At 37.3% G+C, this 25,371-nt stretch overlaps 1 protein-coding gene across 3 annotated transcripts in view; it reads right to left on the reverse strand.

Annotated features, from left to right (window-relative positions):
* Positions 1 to 25,371, reverse strand: part of ksr2 (kinase suppressor of ras 2) — a 118,094-nt gene that overhangs the window by 28,608 nt on the left and 64,115 nt on the right. For all 3 annotated transcript variants that reach the window (XM_085295289.1, XM_085295290.1, XM_085295288.1), the window contains 8 exons: positions 13,985 to 14,054; positions 12,679 to 12,762; positions 12,255 to 12,340; positions 11,241 to 11,261; positions 10,812 to 10,921; positions 7,865 to 8,033; positions 7,396 to 7,437; positions 2,949 to 3,018 (listed from right to left, as the gene is read on the reverse strand). In XM_085295289.1, the coding sequence (XP_085151415.1) occupies positions 2,949 to 3,018; positions 7,396 to 7,437; positions 7,865 to 8,033; positions 10,812 to 10,921; positions 11,241 to 11,261; positions 12,255 to 12,340; positions 12,679 to 12,762; positions 13,985 to 14,054 (652 nt within the window). The remainder of the gene's footprint in view (positions 1 to 2,948; positions 3,019 to 7,395; positions 7,438 to 7,864; positions 8,034 to 10,811; positions 10,922 to 11,240; positions 11,262 to 12,254; positions 12,341 to 12,678; positions 12,763 to 13,984; positions 14,055 to 25,371) is intronic.

Here is a 25,371-nt window from a genome sequence, read left to right on the forward strand (position 1 = left end):
GTGCACTTTTAAACAATGCAATAAATATCTGCAGGCAGCTCTGAGACCTGCAATTTAAAAGCTGCATGCCACCTTATTTTCTGAGCCGGTAACCTTTCTATTGTGCTTTTACCTAGACACCAAAGAAGAGACATGCTGTAGATTCAGAATCCCATTATAACACATAAGGTCTTTTATAGAGGCCATTTCAATGACTATGAGATGAGCTGGTCTTTGTGAATAGATATTTTGTTATTAGATTTGTCTTATTTTAAACATTAAAAACCAATATTTCTTTTCTGATATTTCTAAATACTAGATACAGATCTTTTTTTTTTTTTTCACCTCTCGCAACTAGTCTATCTCCAGTGTTTACTTTATTATTAATCGTGTTTCCTTTTGTCAGTGTGTTTTTCAGGAGTTGCATTTATTTTCATTCATGCACAATTTTTCTTAGCAATGTGTCTTTTTTTTTTTTTTTTACCTAAAAAAGCTATTATTTTTTTTGCACACATTACAATAAAAAGAATTACTGAACCACAGGCTTTTATGCTGTGAATCATCTGCAATGTCTCAGGTGGCAAAAAGACAATGATACTGTGACCATTTAATAGATAAATAACTACAATGTGAACAGGGGGAAATGTAAGAGAGAGGTCTTCTCATTAGTGGCAGCCTTTTTCTGACCCTAATTTTTATTTTCACATTCATTTTACGAGTTTTTAAGTGCATTTGCACCCTGTGCCCTTATTAATTTCTGACCCAGGCGTGTCCATTGTCACCTACAGCCACTCACATGACATAAATGAACCCGTTTCCCTTATTCCACTCAACCCCCACTGTCCACATAATCGTCTGTGTAACATCAGTGTATAACTCCCCACATTCTATGGTATATTAACACTTGTTCGCAGAGCAACCCTTGACTGAAAAGACCATAGGTGAGGCAGCATATAAAATAATGTGATTCCTGTGGCGCCAAGGGCTGCTACCACCGGTTCGATCTCTGCTCTAATGAGGGAATCCTGCAGGGCGTTCGGGTCTAAAACAGGCCCTCATTAACCCTGAGATGAAGCTATTAAGGGCAAAGAAATCTGCCAGCTGCCACTGTAAGAGCATACAAAGAAGGGACAGGAGGGGCGATAGCATTAATTAAATCAGAAGAATGTGGGTTTTTTAACCACGCTTATGCATTCCCATTTGTCAAAAAGGCAGGGAACGATGAACGGGAGTGAGAAAGGGGAAAAATGGAGAAAAGGTTGCCAAAGATATGGGTTTTTAAATGAGTTTTCTCTTGCTCTTTTCTCAAGAGATTCATGATTCCTAAATATTTAGCTGTATGTGAATGCCCAAATCAAGAACAAATACAGATATATTATATGTTAAGAATCTAAGGTAAATTATGATGCATTTATTGACTGAAACTAATGGAGAATTTTTTTGGGGGGCATTCAGGTCAGAGTGTGCAGCCTTATGAGTCAGCTAGCATTTCTCAGTAGTAGTTGTACATTTTGTTTTCTTAATTTACTGTGGTTCATGCCTTTTCATAACTTCCTACAAGCTGGCTCTGGTAGAATTTGTTCCCAAGTTATGAACATATTTCTATGAAAAGCAAAAATAAAATACAATGTCTCAAACCTTGAATGGTTAATATTGGGGGAACAGGTAATGACTCTTATCTATTTCCCCAAGAGAGAGTACAAGGGGCTTTTCTTTGTCATTTAATTAGTGTTTTATATACAGTCTCCTGCTGCTCTGATTTCAATAAATGTTAAAACCCCGTTTTTCTTGTTGACAAACTAATATCAAGTCTTTTAGTTCTTAGCTGTCACAGTCACATGGGTGTTGTTAATTGTTAAAAGCCTAATAACAAAATAGTTGGCTTTTCATTGTGGGCTGTACACACTTTCCTTTCCTGTATACCCTTTTGGCTGTGAATAAAGTCAGTCTATTAGTCTCAATAAAAATGAATATTTTGTCCTCAGTGAGATGACAAAATTTGCCAGCTGCAACTCATTCACAATCAGCCCCGGAGTACACACAGAGACCAGTATAACAACAAAACAAAACTCATATGCATGCATTTGGAGCACCTTGTGAAAAACTGACAGTGAAGCTTTACAGCTCAACGCCTGAATGTGGTTTCAAGATACAGAAAACAATATTTCGCATCACATTATAATGATTATGGTAATGAATGTAATGCTAAATGCTAAACTATCCCAAACATGGAGTCTATTGTTATGTATGCATGCCATTATTTTTGTATGATTCCTATTATTTCCAGACTTTGCCTTCCTGTTTTTTAATCTCAAATCTGGCAGCTGCTATATAAATGAGGCATGATGACATCAAAGACAGCTTGTACATGTACAGCCCCGTACCTCAGTGTAAAAGTCATACTTTCGATTTTTTCCCAGTCTTACTACCATGTTGATTTTTTTTTAAAATATAATTATTTGTTCTTGATGAATCTACTCCAGTCTTTCAGCATGACCTGTATTTCATCACAACTGATCATCTTCCTATAGATTCTTGCCCCGTTTCATGCGATATATTGAGATCTGATTTAATTAACATCTGGGTCGAGAGGCATCTCATCACTAATCCTTCTCTTCCGGTTGTCTTCCTATGACCACTGGCTTCCTCAAAGAGCTAGTGAAAATCCACTTGGCATCCCAAGTGTAGCGTGAACTAAAGGCCATGCTAACATTAGTCTCTGAGTAATCATCATGTCGTCCCTCGCATTGAAATTGCCACCCAAATATCTGTGCTCCAATAAGTTCAACTTGGCCTCTGACCAACTACCCCAGAGAGAAAGGGGGAAGAGGGGAGGAGGAGAAGGAGAGAAAGCATGCAGATGAGGAAAAGGCTGACTGACAGAGAGAAAAGATGATCGGTAGTACTTTCTTTCTTTAAATGTATTCATGCGGTTCTACTGAACTATTTCTGTCATTGATTTTACTTACCCTGGTTCAGAAAGAACGGGATGCAGAATGACCTGCGGAGCTCGGCTGGGAGGAGCCTCGGGAGCAACATCTGGAAGCATTCGAGTTACAACACATCAAATTAATGAATTGAAACAAAACTGCATTCATTAAAAGTCATTATTAACATTGGTGGTGCTGCTTATCATGTAATAGAAAAGCTAGGGAACACCAGCTACAACAGAGCCACAGTGGTGACCGAAATACCAGCTGTGTCAAAACTGTGATACTATTAAACAAGGCAAGAGTTTTTCTTTCCCAGTAAAATGCAGTAGTAGCAATGCTATCATCATTGTAAGCCTTCTGTTTTCAGCTATCATTGCTAACTATCATAATGGAAGAAGGAATACTATTATTCCAACTGTTGTTGTGATTTGGCGCTATATAAATAAAACTGAATTGAATTGAATTATGGTGTAATATCCTACTTAATGACACAAGGTAACTCTTCCTACTATACTTTGGAAAAAATAATTAAAGCATGATGTCATCTACCATAGGGCTAATCCTGTGGCATTGCTATGAATAGGTGAAATCTGATGCCAAATTATAAATTAACTCCCATTAACTTCTCCCATTAAACAGGATTTGAAGACTTCCAGGGTGCCTGTGAGTACATGGAAATTTTCAAACACACTTGGCATCTACAATACTTATTCACACAATGAAATTATGACCTTCATTATGTCAACAAAGAGACAGACTGCCATTCTGTTTAAAGAGCACCTAAAAAAACTATGACTTTATAGATTCTAAATGTTTACACAGAATTTTTTCTTTGTGTGTAAAAGCTGTCTATAATGATATGCAGTGAATTGTGACACAAATTATGAAAGGCAACACGAATTCTGAAACTCTCACATAAATACATTCTCCTTTTACATGCTCGCACTGTCATTTTTATATCATTTTCTTTTTAATTCTCACATTCACCCCTTTTACTTATATATTTCAATGCACATATTCATACATTTTTATTCTGACATTTTTATATTTTTCCTCATATGTAGTTCTCATGCACATTAATTTAATATGCATTTAATTCTATAAAGGATATGTGGACGTAAGAAGAAAAAGTGTAATTTATTTGTGTCTAACAAAAGAATACACTAGATGCTTAAAAGCACTGGACCACCTACATATGACATCGACAGGAATTGTCTAGTCATGCAAATGCATATTTAGTCAGCAGACCTTGACGAGATTGGAATGTAACTTTACGTGATCTATCACTTCTTGGCTAGGTTCCTATAGTTCCTAAATGCTTTGCAATAATACCACTTATAGTTCCAAATGGAAGAAATTTCATGAACTGACTTCTTGCTCAAATTCAACACAATCTTTAGAATCTTTATTAGACCCATTCTTCTGTTTGCAAAGGCAGATTGTATGACTAGGTGCTCGGTTTTATACACCTGTGGAAACTGGGGACTCCAAACACAAGAAACAAGGAATACAGTGGAAATGGCATGCAGGTCATCCAATAAGAATTTACAGATTAAAAGATGAGCTGAGTATAGATCGGTTATCACGTTGAGTTATTTTTTTACTCTAGTTGATTGGTTGCTACATTGGCCTAAGCAAAGCTGACTTATTTTATTTTAGGTTCTTCATATATAAGATGTATTTTTTTGCAGGCATATGTTTGTCCTCCTACAATAAGAAAAAAAACTATGTGATCAGCTAATGAAAATTACATGTTCTCTAACTATGGCTAAATAAGCAATACTGTGATAAACAAAACAGCAGTAAAGACATTTTTTAACATTTACACTTACATTTTATTATATCCAGGCTACTGACTATAAGGACAACACAGGTTCAGTGGGGCATGTGCAGAAGATTGACACTCATATCCATCTTCAGACAGTTTCACCAGTTCAACAGCTGCCTTCCTACCAGACTGTACTCCAGATTGTGGTTACTCCTCATCACTTGAGTGTGAGAGTTATTCATTCAAACTTCTGCCTTGAACCATCAAAGCTGTATCTCACCCAAATACAGCAGCACTTACAAAGCAGGTTCCTTTAGCCAGCAGCTAGTATGCTCATTGGAAATCAGCCCTTCTAGTTTCCAGCCTTCGATGTCATCATTTGGATGTACAACTTCAGTAGTTTTAACTCTGGCACTCACATCTCAAACTAGCTCAAGTTCACACTGCCAGACTCCATTAAATAAAATTGCTTTGACAGTTTGATTTTTAAAATCAAGGATAATTTTTTAAGATGCATTATTAAACTTCATTGCAGTATTTTTCATCATAAAAAAGCTTCCCACCATAAATTTGTAGGAAATTTGCATGTATTTATTGTTAACATATGACTACAGGAATAAAATTATTTTTCCCCACATTAATGGTGTAGATTTAATTGCAATGTTTGATTTGTCATCATTATGCTGTAATGTTTAGCAGTCAAATATGACTATTTTACTGCTGCAAAAGCCTTTAGGCAGATACTTCATGATACTGAAAACCATAATCAAAGGCATTAGAATATTTTTGGAGGAAGCAGTATACTTACGATAAACACAAATAGATTAACAAAAAATACATTTGTGTATAAAATAAAATGAAGCCATAAATGGCTTACAGAATTAAAAAGATAAATCCCCAAACATATATTCCTATCACAACTTTAAAGTACCGTGAAATTGATGACAATCTTTGAAAAATGAAAAATCAAGCTGCATCTAAGATCTGGATCTTTGTCTGGTTTTCAGAAGTCACTAGAAAATGAATTCATCTAAGCATAGGGCCCTAATGTATTGATAGCGTCTGTATTTCTTGAACCATGAGATTCTCTGGGAATATGTAGCACCTATCTGCTCAATACATTTTAATACATGAATGTAATTTCAGTTGCTACTTAATTCTTGTCAGAGACCTGTATTCGTTAAATTGAATGTGTGTATCTGAGAACAAAGAATGTATAAGCATGGGAGTCCAAAGACTCATACGTAAGAGGTAAAACTATGTATGTATTGAAATGAGAAATATATATATATATATATATGTAATTATGAGTCAAAATATATGCATGTGAAAGGAGATTGAAAGTAGCTACAAGCAGAATCTACACATACAATATGTAAACGGAGAATGTGTGTATGTAAGTGTGACAATTTATAAATATGAAAGGGAAATGGAAATATGTGCGAGTGAAGATTTATGTATGTGAAAAGAGAATATCTTGATGTGAGAGCATCAGAATGGCTTATATGGGCTCTTGTATCAAATGCTATATCTAAGTTATATCCAGCATTTATTTTTCAACTCATCTGCTGTTTTCACTTAAATGCTTCGAAGATAGCTCTACAACCAAACTTTCTGACATTCTAATAGTGGTGATAAAACCATATTCTGCTGTATGAAGCACATAGAAAATAGTTTGCATAACGTGTTATACTGGTGGAGATGTGAACAGGTTGGATTCTCCCAACTATTTTTTGCAAGCATTGATCTTCAACATGCAAGACAGAGTAAGGTCAGCTGTGCTGTTGTATCCACCTCTGAAAGACATCAGAGGATTCACTGCTAGACTTGTTGTCTGTATTGGCACACTTTGACATTTTTTTTTAATGCAAAAACACAAAGAGTGAGCCACAGAAACTGTTCTCTTTGTAGCATGGTGCATTATAAGCTGGCACCATCTCCTCACAGCGAGGGACATGTTTTTATTTTCTGTGTGGAGTCTGCACTGATGTTGTTGTGGATTTGCTCCAAAGACCTGCAAGCCAACAGGGCTGAAAGCTCTAAACTGTCCAGTGTTGGGAATCGGAGGCCCTCATATAATGATATCGGTGATCCATTTGATATAATGTCAAATTTTGTGTATCCCATGCCAGCAGAATCTCTGCAGATATATACTCAACCCCACCAAAGTGAACACTTGTATGAAGACCACATATTACTAAATTTTTGTAGTCTTTTCAGAATAAGAGAGAGCAGTAAATTTGAGATGACTAAGACATTACATCCATGTATAGATTTTTTTGATTGATGGTGAACAGTAAGAAGTAGATGTGTTGTTACATAGTTTATAAAGGTAGCTGAAGTAAAGAGCATGTGTGGCAACAATAATCAGAACATGCTGCAGCTTGCTGAGCACTATAATTATGCATTTCCAAAAATCTGTCTCTTCAGATTTCACTCTTTACCTAACACCACTCCAGCTTGTCTCAGCTATAATAACCTGCCAAATGAGCAAAGACTGTATGGTACCAGTGTGGGCAAGAGCAAAGCGTCTGGATATTGACAAATCATTAGGAAGCCCAAATGAGACAGCATGAGTGGGTGTAGAGATTTTTCAAGCAGGCCAAGGTGAGGGGATGAAAACCACCAACAACATCAAAAGGGCCCTCCTTACTCATCCTTGTCTAGATGCAATGCATTATAGGAAGGGGAAATAATCAATTTTGAGGTACTTACCGGGGAATATGAACTGTTGCTTGTATTTGAAATAACTGGAGGCTGTGGAAGGCAACAAGAAGAGCTAGAGTTTGATAAAAGTTGGGTAGACTGTCCAAGTTCACATGGCAATTTGTTAGTTTAGTATTCAAAGTCAAATTAGTTTGAACCAATCTATGTTGCAATATCTATTTATTTGAGTTCATAATTTCAACTCAAGGTTCGGTTCTCAATCCCTTCTTTGGCATTTTATTTACTTTTAGCAAAGGAAAATGCTTCTATGAGAAAAAGAAATTAGCTCACAGTTGCAATTACTTAATTTTGCTTCAGCTCTGACATTCACTTCAGTCATTAGCATAATTCTTGCATTGCCAAATGCTAAGCTAAAACAGCCAACATACCTTCTTTTAGCATTGTTATTGTGGGCATGCACCAAATGCACCAAACTTTTAGAGGGGAATAGGAATTATATGTGTATTAAATAAAATACCTGTTAAGTTGAACTGTTTCTGTTGCCTTGCTGACTGTGGGGAGGGGTGCAGAGGGGAGGGTGGCGTGGCACTGCTGGGCAATGGAGGAGCTGGGGAGGAAGGAGTGGAGGAGGTGGTGGATGAGGGGTTACTGCTGGAGTCCGGTTGGTATGGGACTGGGATGTGATCCTGAGAAGAGACAGAACAGATAAAGATAAGCATAGGCTTTATTCAGACTTAAGTATTTGTAATTTTAAGGTGAATTTATAGAGTCAAATTTACTAAGTGGGGGCAAATTAGCGTGAGGCTGCAATTGCTAAAAATGCCCCCATGAGAGACGATAGCTCTGTGGTTGCTCTACGAACAATGAGCTCATTTAAACCACAGTTGAGGTAATGACCAATGTAATCTACCAAGAGCAGCAAAAATTAATGGAACAAAAATAAGCAGAGCCGATGAGGGAAAGAGTAATGTACTAACCAAAATAATATAGTGTGAGTGCAGGTTGCACACGTGTTTCTCTCTGGAAACAGCATGGCAATTAAGATAAACAAGAGGCAGTTGAAGAGGAATCAATGTTTTTGGCAAACTCTGTGGTTAGAAGTTTCCAGGGACAGTATGAGTGTATATATGTGTGTCATCGCTGGGTAAATCTGACAACTCGGGTGAAGCACACGATTTATCAAGTGCATCGCTGCCTTACCGCAAACTCTTCTACTTAAAAAAATTGAAATGTGTGTGTTTGTGTGTGCGTGACTTGGGTGCATATTAAAGAAGTTGCTGTTTCATGCATCGTTTTTGTTTTCTCTACACAGCCAACTTAAAATTTTGTAAGATTAGACATTCATATAACACACGTAAGTCCCTTTCAGCCCCATTAACTGTTGTTTGGCATTAATTGTAGACATGCAATAGATCCCATGAAGATCTAAAACAACACGTGGCTATAAGTGTGTGCGATGCAGAGAAATACAACACACACAGAAACTGTTTTTATTGTGAGTTTCTCTCCAGAAATGTGACCTAAATCTCCAAAACTGCAATGTACAATGTTGCAATCTGCAATGAGGCTGTCCACACCTTTCAGTTGCACAATTGACACTGCACATATTTAATAAACACCAACTGTAGCTTTTAAAATCACTAAAAGAGAGTTTTATACTGACACAGTTACCAAATCTGGCCCTCAGTTTGTTAATTGTAAAAGGCTCTCACTCTGCTTTATTGTTGAACTCTCTCTCCGTCTAACTTGGAGCCTCTAGACTGATTTTCTACCTTCAAGGCAGAACTTTTTATTCATTTCAGTACAAAGTAAACATCAGAGACTTGGAACTTGCCTGGCAGATGTAATCCATCACAATGAGAAATGTAGTCAACTTTACTTTTCTGTAAAATGTTTCTCATCTTCTCATCTTATTCTCATCAGATCAGTTCTTCAGCCGAAGATTTTGCAAAAATCATTTCAGATCTAGATGACAGGCCCTGACTAGACTCCATCTAGTTTAAATTCAAATAGTTACTTAATATAATCATTTCATACTGACGTCTAGTCATCCAAAGACTTGGGTGTAGCATGTATATTCATTCAAATAATTCAATTCATTTAATTTTCAGTGAAGTTCTTCCTGACTTTACAGACTTAAAATCAATTTAGAAATTAAACAATTTAGAAATTTTATCCAGAAAGCAAGCAAAAAAAAAAAGAAGTACCTGATATTGATGAAAAATAGACAATATTTTTTTGTTCAGCAGCCAACTGTTAAATCTCAGGTGCCCTTGAAATGCACCAACACGTAGAGATTTCAAACTGTTATCCAAAGAGAAAACACCAGACAAAAATTAGGCTTTTCAATATGATGGATCATCTTCCTCAAGCAAATTTATATAGTTTCTGCTACTTGATTTTGAAAGCGCACTGGATAGAGAGAAATCAATGGCTGCCTGGAAGGTGGTAAAGCAACCTGAAGAGTTAGGGAATACTTTGTAAAAACAAAAAGAAAAATAAATCAGAGCATCTGTAGTTTGTAACAAATGATCAAAGTCTATTGTATAAGCAATATAACAATCAATCAAATGCAAGTTAGATTTTAGGAAGATATCATCATCTCCTGCAGAAAAAGATTAACTCTGAAAAATTATATTAAAAAGTAAAGATAGTATCAATGTGGTATGTGCAGCTCAACTGGTGCACAGCAGATTGTGCACTGCCATATATTTTGATACCTAACGTCATTAATTTAAATTATGATAGAACCACAGTTTGAATTTGCAATTTGAAAGAAACATACAAACACAAGAAAACTAAATGAATTTAGTTTCTAATTCTTTAAGTAATTATGATACGAACATGAAATAAAATCCAGGGGTTAAATGGTTATTTTTTAATTATAATCACTCCACAAGATAATTGTTCCTAATAAACTTTAAATTACATTTATCACATCTGAAGAAATTAACAGAATTTAGTGATACCACCATTTTACTTTACTTAAGAATATTTCAAAGTTTATAACCAAGATTTGAGTTTTGGAAAAGTGAATCCATGAGAAACACAAAAAATATGTGTGTTGACAAAACTAACACACTCCAGTTTCTGAAAACCTCAAACTGTTAGACAAAGGCATACATAAAAGCTGTGGCTTACTCACATGTTCACACCTGCCCATTATTTCCTAACAAGCGTGTTTGTTTCACAGTCTTTCCAGCATGGTGTTACCACCATGGGAATTTAGTGATAAACTTTTTTCTCTGGAACTGAGCTGAATTTGATAGATGTGCTGGCTGTAAAATATCCAGTGTAGGAAAACAAATCCATCTGTGTAAACATCAATATTGCTGAAGATATTTTCGTATGGTTTCCTGATTCCAAATACACAATGACTCACAAAGCTCCCAAAAATAAATGAAAGCGATATGTAGGACAAGAAATACGCAGATTGTAATACACGGTTTATTTTTTACCCTTACCTTGTTGATTTTGTTGGTTTTGGGGAGCGTCTGACTGATGTGCAGGTCTGTGTACCTGAGCGGGTTGTTGATGTCACATGGCACTGATTCAGTCCGTACCAGACGAGCTACTGCAGAAAGAAAAAAGCATAAAGGAACAATGAAGCACTACGGGAGATTGACATTAAACAATAATTGCCTAACAGCTTTAGGAAAATTAGACAAATTCTTTATCAGACACAGCTTTTAATGTGAAAAAAATGAACAAACTGCCTCTCCTTTAACACCATCCATCTTTTATCACACACACACACACACACACACACACACACACACACACACACACACACACACACTGTTAAAACAAATTTCCTTGAGCAAACTATGTCATTAATAAACTGTCATTTTCTCTTACGAAGGCAGAGAAGACATCTAATTAATGCTCTTTACCTTGAGTTGTTCCTTGATGATCTTATTTTGAGAAGAAGGAAGGCAGAGAGAGGACAAAAGAAAAAAAGAATCTTAATTCTCATTGCAGATAATAGGAATTTCTGTGTCAGTATAAACAGCTTATGATGCACATTTGTCAAACCTATATGGCTTAATTAATCAGGAGATAGCCTATACCTGCAGAAGCAGTTTCACTTTTACAAATGAAAGCTGAAAAAAAATATAACTTCATTTGCTCAATGGAATCAGATATGTCCAAATTTAGTTAATCACAAGAGCTGTAGAGCCATGCCTTTGGGTTGCCTAAAACAAATGAGAGCTAGATAGCTTCACAAGGCTTGACAAAGGCATTAATCCTGGCTGAGCTGGCTAATAGTTAGGCCTCCCGTACTCTCACACAACGGTTTTAGAAGTCTTGTTAACCATTTATTTATTGCTTAATTATCTGTTAAACATAATAAAATAAAAACTAATAGTCAACAAGTGTAAAATAACGTCTTGATGCATGCTCAATCATCCAGATAAGTAAATCCCAAAAGGTTGATTCTGTTCATCTGGACGTCACGTTTTCAGTGGGACAAATGTTTCGTCACTCATCCAAGTGACTGACTTTACAACAATGGGCTGTAAAGTCAGTTCCTTGATCATTAATATGCAAATTCTCATGGCCATTGATCAACAACTACTGATCAAAGCCCATTGATCAATGGCCATGAGTACCATTCACAGAGAGTTGGGGAATGGCTGCAATCACAGCATTGTAAGATGGCAAAAGATGTACCCTTAGGCCCCCTCCTGGATTCAGAGATGGCCCTTCCCTTTTCACATAAATGGCCTCCTTGACTCCACGCTCAAACCTGGAACGCTTTCGCCATCTTACAATGCTGACAACTCTCTTTAAATGGTACTCATTGCCATTGATCAGTGGTTTTTGATCAATGATCAACAAAATGTGAAAGTCCGTCAATTTTGTATAAACATAATATCAACATTGGAAATTACATCAAAAAATACCTTTGAGGGATTCCCGTCCGCCTCGCTGAATGATCAGTAAATGGCAAGGTGGGGCTTCTTTGGTGCATTTGTTGTGGCACTTCAGCCTGAGTATGCACGAAACAGAAACTTGATTAGTGTGTGTTTTGTTGTTATGTGGTGTTTATTACACAGCAATAACATCTATGCAAAGTGGGTGGAAAAAGACAGATGCAGATTGGAAATTTATTCAAGTAAGCTGAAAACAAAAGGGGTCACTGATGTGTGTCATGTCGAAAAACAATCAAAAGAGACAAAGAGATATAATTGAAAAACAAGCGGGATGGCACACTAATTAAACAAAGTAATGACAGGAATATAAGCGAATGTGTGCGATTAGATATTAATTACTAATGTGGACACTGACAACAATGGGTACTCAGCACTGACCAGTACTGATACCTACTTGCAGTTTTTACATTTCAGTCCAAACAACATTCCCTTTCCACATACTATGCATGTCTGGGACATCCAGTATTTCGTGGAAAACCTACAAGCCAAAAGAAGAGAAAGTGAGATTCCGAAAAAGGGCATCGATTTTTCACTTGTTGCACATCTATATGACATGAAGGAGCTGAGGATTACAATGAGAGGAACACGGGTTCTGACCTTTTGCCTTTCATAACGTTCTTTCATTCTGACAGAAGGCTTTTGGCAAACATATCTCATTCCCTGCCTAACCTTTCTGCAAGGATAATAGATGCCTGAAGAAGCTACTCCTCTGAAAGTGTTTACCTTCCTAATCTCCCTCACCTCCTGATTTAATTTGTGGCCATTTCATTTTCATCTTCCAGTAACACTGTGCGAACGAATAGGCTGTATGGTTTTTACATCAATACAACAATCAGTTTGAGTAACGGGGGTTCACAGGCCTGTGTCGCTGCTGAGGATTCCAACACAGTCTCTTCTACAATAAACAAATCCACAATGTACTTTGGTACCAACAACCAATTCCCTTCACACACTAAGTGGTCTGAGCACATATGTGACTATTGGCTGATGCAATGCCAGCAGTGTGGCTGGCTAATGGCAGGTGACTAATGTAGTCTGACAGAATCAAAATCTCTTTATTATGCCAATCTTTTTCATCAACTGAAAGGCACAACTTACTCCAACCAACTCCACCTGACTGATTTCTTTAGTAGGCTGTCAACTATGAGTGATAATATGAAATTAAGAGCCGATTCTGCTTAAAAAAATTTATCTTTCAGCACAGGAGAGGCTCTAAAGTGGTGGGTTATTCACTACTTTCCTAAATACATTTATCATAACATGCCAACAATATGATCAAGGGCACACTTCTGAAAACTGCAAACTGACATCAAGGAGGCTGCTGGATGGAATAATGGTATTTCTTAAAACCATTAATCACCTTAATCTTCAAATAACAGCTATATACATTACATTTGTGCTCAGTTTGGCTCCGTATAAAGATGCTTAGAGCTCCTCTTTCCACCTCACAGACTTTCAACAGGAAAAACACCCACGATCTCGAGGTTGCTAAAATCCTCCAACTAATACTGTAGCTATTGTTTTACTTTTTAGATCATAAGCACCCTGCTTGGAGTCAAGCAGGGTGAGAGTGAGAAAGAAAACTGAGTAAGTTACACAAGAAGCCCTTTTTAATTGGACTGCCATTCTATCACAGATGTGAGCATATGCACAGAAGGAACCTCATCCACACTCACCCACATATTTTCCTTTAGGCCTACCTGTGTTTTATTGAGTTTCCCAGATCTCGTCGGGGAATCTGTGGGGACCAGCGAGGCACTGAGAGAGTGTCTGGAGATAGAGTGGAAAGGAGAGGGCAGAGGCATGGTTTTTACTTTTTTAAGTCTGTCAGTATGTCTTTCAGAATTGACTAAATGTCTGGTATTGTGTATCACATTTAGCATGTATGGCATTTCAAGGAATAGACTGTTTTTGTAGCAACAAACTGATATTTTGGTGTCAGCTTTAATTAGCTGTAGAGAGTCAGGTTTAACAAAATGCTGTCCTTGTTATCAAGATAGAGTAGGTAGGTAGGTAGTAGAGGCAGAGGGAAAAAATCAATAGAGTATAGCGTCATGATATTTTGCATGGCAATATCTTATCGATATACTGACACAAAAAAATCCATATCTTATTATATAAATTGCAAATACAATTTGTTAGTACAAATGCTACAGAATGCTACTCTTGGCTGCTCCCTTATTCACAAGGGGTTATCACAGCAGGTAGTGATGCATGTTTGATTTAACAGAGTTTTACAATGGATGCTCTTAATGACACAATCTGAATTAAATTTGTGTCTCTTCCTGGGGGGTGTTCGCTTGTTAGGATAAATATAGTATTTAAACCACTACACCATAGATTAATAAAATCAATTAAAGTCCACCGGATGGCACTGTTAACTTTTTTCTATTAAGGTTAGCAGAGGTGACAATGTGCTGGATGAAGTTGGTAAAACAATATTATAGATTGGAGAAAGCCAAGGAAGCACCATCCGTGCTTTAACAGGGACGAGACAAAGACGATGGATGTGACACATCGCATTTACAAAGTCAAATCTCCCACACCACCATCATATGATAACAATAGCCAAGGACACCAAAGCAAACTTTAAATCAGCTCAAGAAATATGCAGTGAGTATTAAATGAAAACTAGTTTCTACAAAACCTCCTTAGTCTAATAAGGATCTCACTTTTTCCATAAAAAAGGAAAACCTTATTGTATCAGTGGATAATTAGCGGGAAAACCTGGATTCAAAGCAGAAGAACAGCTGTGTAAATAAATGATAATCTGATTGTTCTACCAGTTTTCCAGACAATTTAAAAACAGGCAGAATGCTGATGGGGCACCATCTTTGTGTATGGGTGTAACAACAACTGATTTCCAAATACCTGTGTCTCTCAGATCCTTCATCATTATTGTGCCTATACCAAAAAACATCACTAACTCTGGAACGTTGCAATAATTTAATAATTTTGAGAACCTCTAATCCTGAAAAATACCCATATTTAAAGTCTGTTTGATCTGAGCGCATACTGATGTCACTGACTGAAAATCCCTGAACAATCGTGGCTACTGAAATAGAGGTTAATAGACTGCATTACTTTTACCAAACTATGTATTAAGTTTCCATTTATTTGAATTTTGAAGGGTTTTTTTCTTGACAATATCATCCTGTCATTTTATTTAACTGATCCCAATTTTACTTTGAGTTGCCTTCTCCTTTTTTTTTTTTAATTAAAGAAATCGGGCTTTTCCTTGCAACTCCTTTCTCTCTCCTGTAGCTGTTGTAACCAGCCACATTTATTGCAGCACTGGCGCTATTTTCATTCATCCAGGTCTCATATAAACATAGGAAGTCCAAATAGGGGCTGGGGATGATAAACTCCCCCACTTTTACACTTTATGCTAGTTATATTCAGATTCTTCCTGAAAGATCCTGCGGCTTAGCTTTAGAGCCGCAAATAACTTTGGAAAATTTTTCTACTAGCAGTATTAACAGTCCATGGTTTACTGATGCCTGGAGCTGGCTTTGAATCTTGACTTCTGAAACCAGAAAAAGTTGAACAATGATGTTTTAACATCATCTTCAAATTCACTGGAGTCTGCAATTGGCATTTGAACACTGTTTGACACCGTGCTGACCTCCTTATTTTTGAGTGGCTGCTTTTCACTGGAAATTCTTCATCCTCAAAGGCCACCTCCAGTCCTGCCACAGAGTTAATCAAGTCAACACCACACAGGTGAGCCAGGTTATACGGCGGCCGCTCCATTTGTGCTCCCTCTTCTCCAATAGCTTATTCTTAAGCGGTCCAGGAGATGGATAGATATCCCCAGGGAATAGCAAGCAGATTGTAATGATCAGCACATTGCTCTGATGCACTTTGTGTTATATTTTAGCATATTACTTTTTCCCGTTGTTTATGGAAAACAAAGGTTTGTGGCCAAGGCATGCTCTCCATATCCAACACTCTTAGCTCCTTTTAATTGATGGCCGACTGTACTAAGTATATAACAGCTGTAACCACATGAAACAGTATTACCGCAAACTTGAAATTGTTGTAATAGATTAAAACATACTGATGATTAAAAATAAACCAGTAGAATCACAACCAGAACTGATCCCCCTGTAACAATCTTAGCATCTGTACTGCACTGTGCTGAGATTTTTAACTGTCTTGAATGTTTTCCATGTGTGAATAATCTCTTGTAGAGGGGTGGACTTCAAATTGCTTGGTTTTATAATCCTTCTCAGACTGAGAAGCAGCAATAATTGCTTCATTGATCAGAAACCATTGCTGATACAGTTCCTCCTTAGCTTCACAGGCACCTGAATGCTCCTCGACATCCTCCAGCAGTGCCTCCACAGGTCTGCATTCAGTGAAATTAGACTAGACTAATGCAAACACTTTAGTTTGTCAGGTGCATGCCAAATTTATGACACGTTTTATCAACAGCGTTATTCAGTTGGTCTGTTTGATAGACTGATAAAACAGGTACTGACAAAGTCTGCTTTTGGAGATACAATTTCCAATTGAAAAAGCAATAAATTGCAATATATGTTATTTCAATACTTAGTATATTGCAAAAAATTTTAAACTGCAATAATATTTTATTGTGCATTAATGATAAAACCATATTGTGGAGTCTCTGGTGATTCCCACTTTAAGTTCGATTGGTATCTATGTAGGCAGGTAAAGTAAATAAACAGATGAGTATATGAATAGGTATAAATAATAAGTATTGTATGAAACGAGCGAGACTACACAATGTAATACATAATAAAAAACTTCTCTCTAATGCCCGTTGCAACCTTTTGGGATGAAAACAGAATAAGCTGAATCAGTACCACCTGTTTGAATTGTTTGCTGTAGATATCCCTTGATAGCCAAGCTACTTTAGTGTTATCTGTAATCTATTATAAAGAATTCTGGCTTAAAAAAGATTTTTACCACGAAAACCTTTCACATGGTCCATTAGTGCTTTCAGTAACTGAGCAGCCCGATTCATTCATAAGCCACCTCTTAATACCAGGTGAAAACAGCATCCAACACTGAATTGCCTGTGAAGGCGGCTGGATGTGGTAGATATGCATTGAGATGATATCACACTCTAAAGATGTTCTGGCTGCAATAATTCAGTAAGAAAAGAGCAATGCTGAAAAATGCTGACATAGTCAAGGGTCATGGTGGAAAAACCCATAATAAAAGCTCATTTTTGGGTGTTATTTCAATTTCTGCAGAAACTGCACTACCACAAGTCCACAGGTAATTTTCAGTTACACTTTTACCAAAAAAATTAAGAGGAAAACATATCAAAAAAGCCATTATAACACTTACATATTTCTCAGAAGAGTCTATTTTTTTTTATTAAAGATGTTATGTATGTTATGATAGGAATGCTAGCTAGAGCAGTCTAAAGCTGACAATAAGGAGCAGGCTGCAGATAGAAAGATGCATTTCTAATAATTATTTCTAATTTTCAATATTATTTTCACACTTGGCTCTAATAATTCAGCAATTATAAACAGAAATCTGTCATAATGTGTCACAAATGTACATGTCCCACATTGGGAGAATAAATTTGTTTCATGAAAACACCACAACTGTATATATGCAGTATTTTGAGATTGTCAGTATACACAGTTTTATTTAAAATGACTCCCAGAAACTTTTGCACAACTGCAAATGCTTGTGCCACCAGAGCACGATGAATGCGAGTTTCAAAGCACTTCCATCTTTTATACTATTTATAGTTTCAATGCTCAACTTTTTATGCTCAACTGACTACCAGAATACACATAGTATTTATAGTTTCATAAAGATTTGGGTATCTACTATATAGCTAAGTTCATCCAGTCTTGCTAATAACACTTGCTAGCATTAGCGGATAACATAGCCCTACACCATCTCAGTCAAATACGGTCACTTTTGGCTTAAATAAAACCAACGTGGTGGTGATCAAATTTCTAACATTAAGGCATCCACATGGAGTTTTACAAAACTCTGTCCTTATCCATTCAAATCTAGTAAGGGTTTAAACATATTGGCATAAGCCTGATACCCAAGTCATTGGCATTGAAGCAAATTAAAGTAAAAAGAAGAAGAAAGTTTTATATTATGTTATTTTTTATAATGATTTATATTTACTAAATTACTAGGTTTTCTTTAAGTACATTAACAATTTTCTTAGATTTTTGTTACTCGAACAAGGCGTTTATCACACAAGTTTCTAAATGGCCTAATGTACTTTTAGTAACACTTTTTCAGCACGAGCGACTGGTGTTTGAAGTTTTAATAACTGCAAGTAAGAAAGATAAGGAATCTTATTTTTTTCATCTGTTGAAAGGCACAGTCAGTTCTATTAATTCATTACAAGGCAGCAAGTAATCAGCAGCTGTCGACAGTGCTAATGTCATGGCCCTGGTGCCTTGAGCATTTCCTGGTTCCTGAAACACCCTTCCTCCACTCCTCCTCCACTCTCTCCAGGGGCTTGGTGTCTTCTCTCCACACTCCGATGCATTGCTCAATTACACTCAATCAACCTGATAACTCAATATAAAGGGAACTGACATCATCTGCTTCTTGTCCCCTTTGTTGGCAACTGGCAGATGATTGGGCTTGTCAGTGGTGGGACCAGAGAGGTTTGTGTGTGGTTTTAACAGCGATGATTTTCTTTAACAAAAATCTTCTATGATCCTGGGACTCCTACAAGAGCAGGTAATGAGCATTTATGTCAAGAGAACACAATGAAGGCAGTCAAGTAAAAGCATAAGCTTAAGACATGACAGAATATTCTGTTTCAAATATGCTTTGCCCTCAACAAGCTGGTGCAGTTGGCTTGTGTCTACTAATGTTTTAATTTTTCAGTTTCACATTTGATTGTGATAAAATTAGGTATATATTAGATACAGATGAACTACATTAGCTTGAAATCCACAGGAACTGTCTCATGATAACAGCCCCCCTTTTACTGTTCAGAAGCTGATCATTTTAAAGGCAGATGCCCTGTTGGTGCTGCTTCAAATTCAACAAAATCTTTAATTACACAAAAATCAGTGGAAAAGCTTGACTCTTATATTCATTTTTGTTTTTTATGTTAAGAAATACATGGAATAAACATGACATGAGCCTCAGCAATGAACTACAGGTGGTTGGGTACACACCTTCATCTCTTTAACAAGGTAAACAGCTTTACTGACCCCTGCTGCTGGGTGGAATCGACAGGTGGCATGTGCAGCATGAGGTCGTTGTGTGGCTGCTATCACTTGTCTGGCTTCTTTCATACGACAATATGAGGTTGCTTGACTGTACTGTTATATATCAAATATATCAGCTGCTCTTGTATTGCTCCATAAGAACTTGCTATACCATTAAGTGTACTAACTTGCACCATGCCTGAGAACCATTATCTGCAACACTACTCCCCTGCTGCAGTTACAATGTCCTAATGATCCAGGTCGTAATAACCTAAAGTTTGTTTCAGCATTACAGTTTTTGTCCTGGTCTAATGTCACAACTAAACACGCATTTGTTACACTTAGAAGTAGTCGTGTTATCTCACTACGAATGAAGGTGAAATAAATGCAGTGGAGTTTTAAAGACTCACACACAAACAGAACATTTGATCAGTAAACAGAAAATTAAACTAATTAAAAACTGAAATTGAGCATCTGCGGAGGTGCCACCATATCGGTTTAACAGTCCGGGGAGGAACAACAAAGTTGAAGCAATTTGACAGGGGTAAAAGAGCACATGTCTGCGTACGTGGTCACACATGGGTGACATCTAGTCACCTGCCGAAACTATCAAAACTTTGAAAAATCCAAAACCATCATAGAAATATAAACTAGGGTCCATTCTTTCTAAGTGTTTGCTTGTGTGTGCTTGTGTGTGTGACAGATGAGCCTCCAGGAGCTGACAAACCCCAAGGCGCCAGACAACAGTGTCCTCCTCCATCTTCTCTTATTGGCCTCAGCCTAATTAAGCTGAGGCCTTCCGTCCCCCTCCTCCACTTGCTTGTCATATGACACGCGTCAGGCCATGGGGTTGAGCATGTGTGTGTGTGTGAGAGAGAGAGAGCCGATGTGTATGTGTGTGTCTATTTTTATGAAAGTTAAAAAGAAAAATCTAACTACACAGAATCGCAGGGATACGCGTTTCTCTTTGTCCGTGGGTTAAACAGATGGGGCGGGTGTGTGCATGTGTGCAGAGATAAAGAGACTGCTCAAGTCTAGGAGCCTACTTACAGCCAAATATAGTTTATTTGACGTTAGACTGAGATGCCTCTCTACCTGATTGACTGAACGCTAAACACTATTCTCCATAGAGAAGAAATTTGTACTGCGGGTAGAGGAGAGAAAAGTGAAGCGAGCGACAATTGAAAAACACAGAACACAAACAACATGAAAAAAAAAATCAGACACAAATTCTAATCATTCTCATTGTCAATGCTATTACCAAATCATCTCACCCACACCTACTCTCATCATTTTCAGAATTATCAAGGTCGAAGAGCTCAATGGACAGATTGCAGCACTTTGGCAGTTTGGATAAAAGCTTCAATCAAATGGTTGAATGCAATCAACGGCACACATAACTGGCACAGTACAATCAAGAGATAATCAATAGCTTACGTCTGGAATACCAAACAAATACAGCAGAACACACCATTAGAACAGACAGTTTCTATGAGAATGTGAAGCATGTTTAACAAGATAAGGGTCTGACATGAGGGTATACATACAACGGACTGGGCAGAGCAGCAGAAAAAGTCAACGGGACTGTAAAACTGTGTGGGTGTTTGCTGCATAATGTGCTGCATTATTGTACATGAGTGTTATAGGAGTGACATGTTGCACACTCCATCTTATTATTCTTATTGTTCCCCAAAAATTACACAGTTGAACAAAGTATTGTATTTGTTTGTGGAATAGCACAAGACATAAATGAAGGAAGGGGTGATATTTTTTTTTCCTTTTCTATTCCCATGTGACAAAAAAAAACAAAAAACGAGGAACAGGAGAAAAGCAAGGTTGCACAGTTGCTATGACAACAGCAACACGCCGATCTGGCTTTTTTTTTCTTTGCAAATATACATATATATATATATATGAGTGTGTGTGTTAACATCTTTGATAAACAAGAACACATAGATACATAACTGCAAATAGCATATATGCACATGCACAAAAGCTGTGATACACTGACAATAGCAATCACAACGCTGGAAAAACAGCAATTATCTTGAATGAAACAAGTATCTCAACACTGCCTTATAGATGGTGGGAGTCTTTTAAGATTGCCGGTTTAAGCATGCCAGTGAGGCAGAGGGAGGAGGGATGGGAGAACAGATGATGCCTGGAGGTCTTATGGCTCGGTAAAGACTTCCTCAGTTGGAGAACTCGAGCTTCTTGGAGCATGCAGACAAGCAACCCAACCAACAGGCACAGCATGTTTTAGTAGTGAGGCAAATCTTAGCCAACAAAAGGCTTTCAGGTTCCACCTTATGTCCCTATGCACACATGTTAAGGCCCATTGCTTTTGGAAAACACTGACAGCAACAGCTATTTATTGGAGTAAATACAAAAATTTGCTGAGCAAAGTGAGCCCTTATGCCCCCCCACGTGCCACTCCATCTTATATAAAACTGAATAAACAAAGTAAATTAGGGGAATGCTTCTGTGGTGCACATATCACTCTGTAACTTAGGATAACTTTAGAGGCTTTTGTCAATTTCTCAAAATCGGTTGTTTTTGTTACATTATCCTGCTGGCTAGTTGTCTATTAAACCATTTTGTTTAGATTAGCTGAGGGATCAGTGGGATCTTTTGTACACACAGTGTTAAGAAAGACTCCTCTGACTTGTGGCATTTCTTTCTAACACCTTTGAGCTAATATAAAGCAAGGATCAGTCTGACACTAACTAACCAGTGTTTATGGACCCATCTTCAGAGTTTCAGGGTAAGACCTCGATGAGAAAGTTTTAAGCCAGATTGAAAGTAAATTAGGTCCTGCTAACAAACTTTTACAGTCTGGAAAGCAGTTTTTACTTAGTAGCCTGATGGTACAGGACAAGACAATTAAATGAAAAGTTATTATATAGTCTTAAACAACAAACAAACAAATAACAACAAACAGTAGGGGAGCATTGGTTGAGAGGCCAAAAACAGATACACATCCACACTTACAGCAAATTTTAGAATTGCCAGTTAACCTTGCATGTCTGCAGACTGTCAAAGAGAACATACACATGCAAAAAAAAAAAAATTGCAGTCAGGGAAACAAATATGTATTAGGGCAAAGGACAGTGCACTACTCTACCTTCTTTCAATGCTGTATTTATTTTTTTTATTAAAGTATTCTGATTTTGTGGTTTTGATCAAGAATAAGAACAATTGTTATAAAAATGTGGTTTAGTAAGTTTTACTAGCCACAAAGCAACAAAGTGATGACTCTCCAAGCCTGAGTCATCATGTCAACAGTCTTTTCAGTTTTATGTACTAATAGCTGTGTATCTTTCCTAGAATACTGAACTGAGACCGACTAAACCGTTCTTCTTAGATAGCCAGTTTTCCTCACGCTGTTTTAATTTCAGTGGTTATTTAGAGCCCTTATCTATTTGCCAATTCTCAAAGGGACCTCCATTGTGGTACCACATTTGGTTGCTAGGAGATCTGTGACGCAACACGCAACTGCAAAGCATCTATGCAAGGTTAGGCAGAGTGGGTGACGTCACTGGCAAACATGTAGAATTAAAAAGAGTGAGTTGTGTACCAAGCACATGAACATTTAAGCCATTTATATCCACAAGCACACACTCTCAGACTCCCACACTCTCCATCCCTCCCTCTCTCGTTCTATCTTACTCACGCACAAATACACACATCAGTTTTGCAGCAGGCGTGTGTTTTGGTCCGTTGCCAGCGCTTGTACTGGATCTTCAAGTGGACACAAGGCATCATCACAAGCTAGGGAGTCTATCTAAGCCAACTGTGTGAACTCAAAACAGCCTGAGGCACTAGAGGTGAGCTGCCCATACAAAAATGTCCCTCTGTGGCTATCATAACTTTTCAGATTGGACAAACAATGACTTATCATACCACCTGGAGCGAGAACGAGAGCTCAAGAAAATGAACTCTCACTGGCATAGCCATTCTAATGTTTATTGCGTGTAGGTGTTTGGTTATATGTGGTGTACGTGTCAAAACGTCAGTAAATAGTTTCACTTTTTAGAAGCAAGAATTTTCCCCTTTTTTTCTTGTTTCTCTGTTTTTTTGAAGGGGCATCGGTGGATAATGAAGTTGCAGAAACCTGGGCACAAATGTTTGCTTGGCAAGAGCCACTTGCTTTTCAGTAATTAGACATAATTTCGAACGGGATAAACTAGTTCATCATCAAATCATTATAGAGAGCAATTTACCTCACTGGATAATGAAAAGAACCCATCACAATACAACTTCAAATGAAAAATAAAGCAGACTTTTATCTTTTTTTTTTCCCCATCAGGAAAACTTTCTGCAACAAGATAAAAAAAATAAAGTTCTTTAAACCAGCAATCACACTTACACTGTGTTCTCCGGGTCCAAAGAAGCAACATTACACTTTCACAGCTGTTTGTTATGTTGGCAGTTCAGCTATCCTGGCGATAATGTGAGGTTAAAGGAGTTTATGCGCTAATAGAGCTTTTTCACAGCAGACATTTTGGCATACCATAGCATGAAAAGCACAGCTGTGATTAATACTATAAATGATGAGTGCCTTCCATTTAGGTGAGCCAATTCCAGAGTCCTAATAATGACCATGTTGGCATTGCTTTCTGACTCAGTTACTAAAACCCGACTGCTTTAAAAAAAAACATTTCACCTGCCATATTCATGCTCTGATGAGTCAAAATAGCTCCTCTTAGAGTACTGTGCAGTATCAAGCCATCCCTCATTTCTTTATGTTTTACATAAATATAAATACAGTATATAAGGCAAAAACAGTTTGCACAATTAAAAAAAGCTTGAATGTCATTATTTAATTCTTCAACAAAGCCTGAACTCTCTTAGGTAAGCCGGTTTGTAATTTCTTTAAGTCGTCTTCGGGACTAGTTCTCCAGGCTTCTACAAAGCTATTCTTTGCATGTTGGCTGCCTTTTGTTCTGTTCTCTGTCAAGGTGATCCCACATTGCTTCAGTGTTGATGTCCAGGCTGTGAGGAGGCCAGTCCATGACTGATAGTGTTCCATTGTGTGTTTGTCTGACTAGGTATGCTATTACTGTATTGGCAGTCTGTTTGGGATCCTTGTCATGCTAAAAAAAATGAAGCCGCTGCCAATCAGATGCTTTCCAGATGTTATTGCATGGCAGGAGAAAATATGATGGTACTTTTCTGTGTTTATAGTCCCATAAACTTTGATGAGATCTCAGCACCGCTGGCTGAAATTCAGGCACAAACCATTACAGAGCCTCAACCGATGGTGGTAGACTCACACTATTATACTCCCTCCTTGCTAGATTTTTGCCTTTTTTTATTATGTGACTTTTAGATACTGTATATTTACTCTAGATCATGTTTTAGGCCTCTTACTTCTTCTTTATCCTCCACTTAGTCAGTTTCCAAAAGTGTTTTAACCTCCTAAGACCCGAACTCTTCCACAGCATGCATTTTAAATTTTTCTTTGATATTTGGGCTGATTGGGGCCCGATGAGTGTAAAAACAAAGAATTACCAGATTTTTTTTAACCTGATTTTTGTTTCTAAGAAAAATAAGAGCCACATATGAGGATATTCATTTAAAATTTTGATAGAACAGTAGCAGTATAATGTCCTCGTAAGTGGATATCAGGCCCTTGTAGAGCAAAATTCAGTATTTTGGTCTAAATAACCCAAAATGTGATGTCCACATATGTGGACACCAGGTCCTAGGCGGTTAAGGACATACCACATGCTATACTGAGATGCCACGATTTTTTCTAATAGTTCTTTGGGAATCAACCTTTTTGTGCAAAAATACTGTGTTATCTTTGGCATTTTTCCGAGATTCAACTGAAGAAACTAGAGCATATTATGTGTTTATTATGTGCTTTTGTGACAGGCTGCTAGGAAACAAAAACAAATCCTAAA

The sequence above is a fragment of the Mchenga conophoros genome, linkage group LG12 (genome assembly GCF_057382185.1).
Source record: "Mchenga conophoros isolate Kocher_MC1m ecotype Shallow Benthic linkage group LG12, M_conophoros_male_GT1.1, whole genome shotgun sequence".
NCBI lineage: Eukaryota > Metazoa > Chordata > Actinopteri > Cichliformes > Cichlidae > Mchenga > Mchenga conophoros.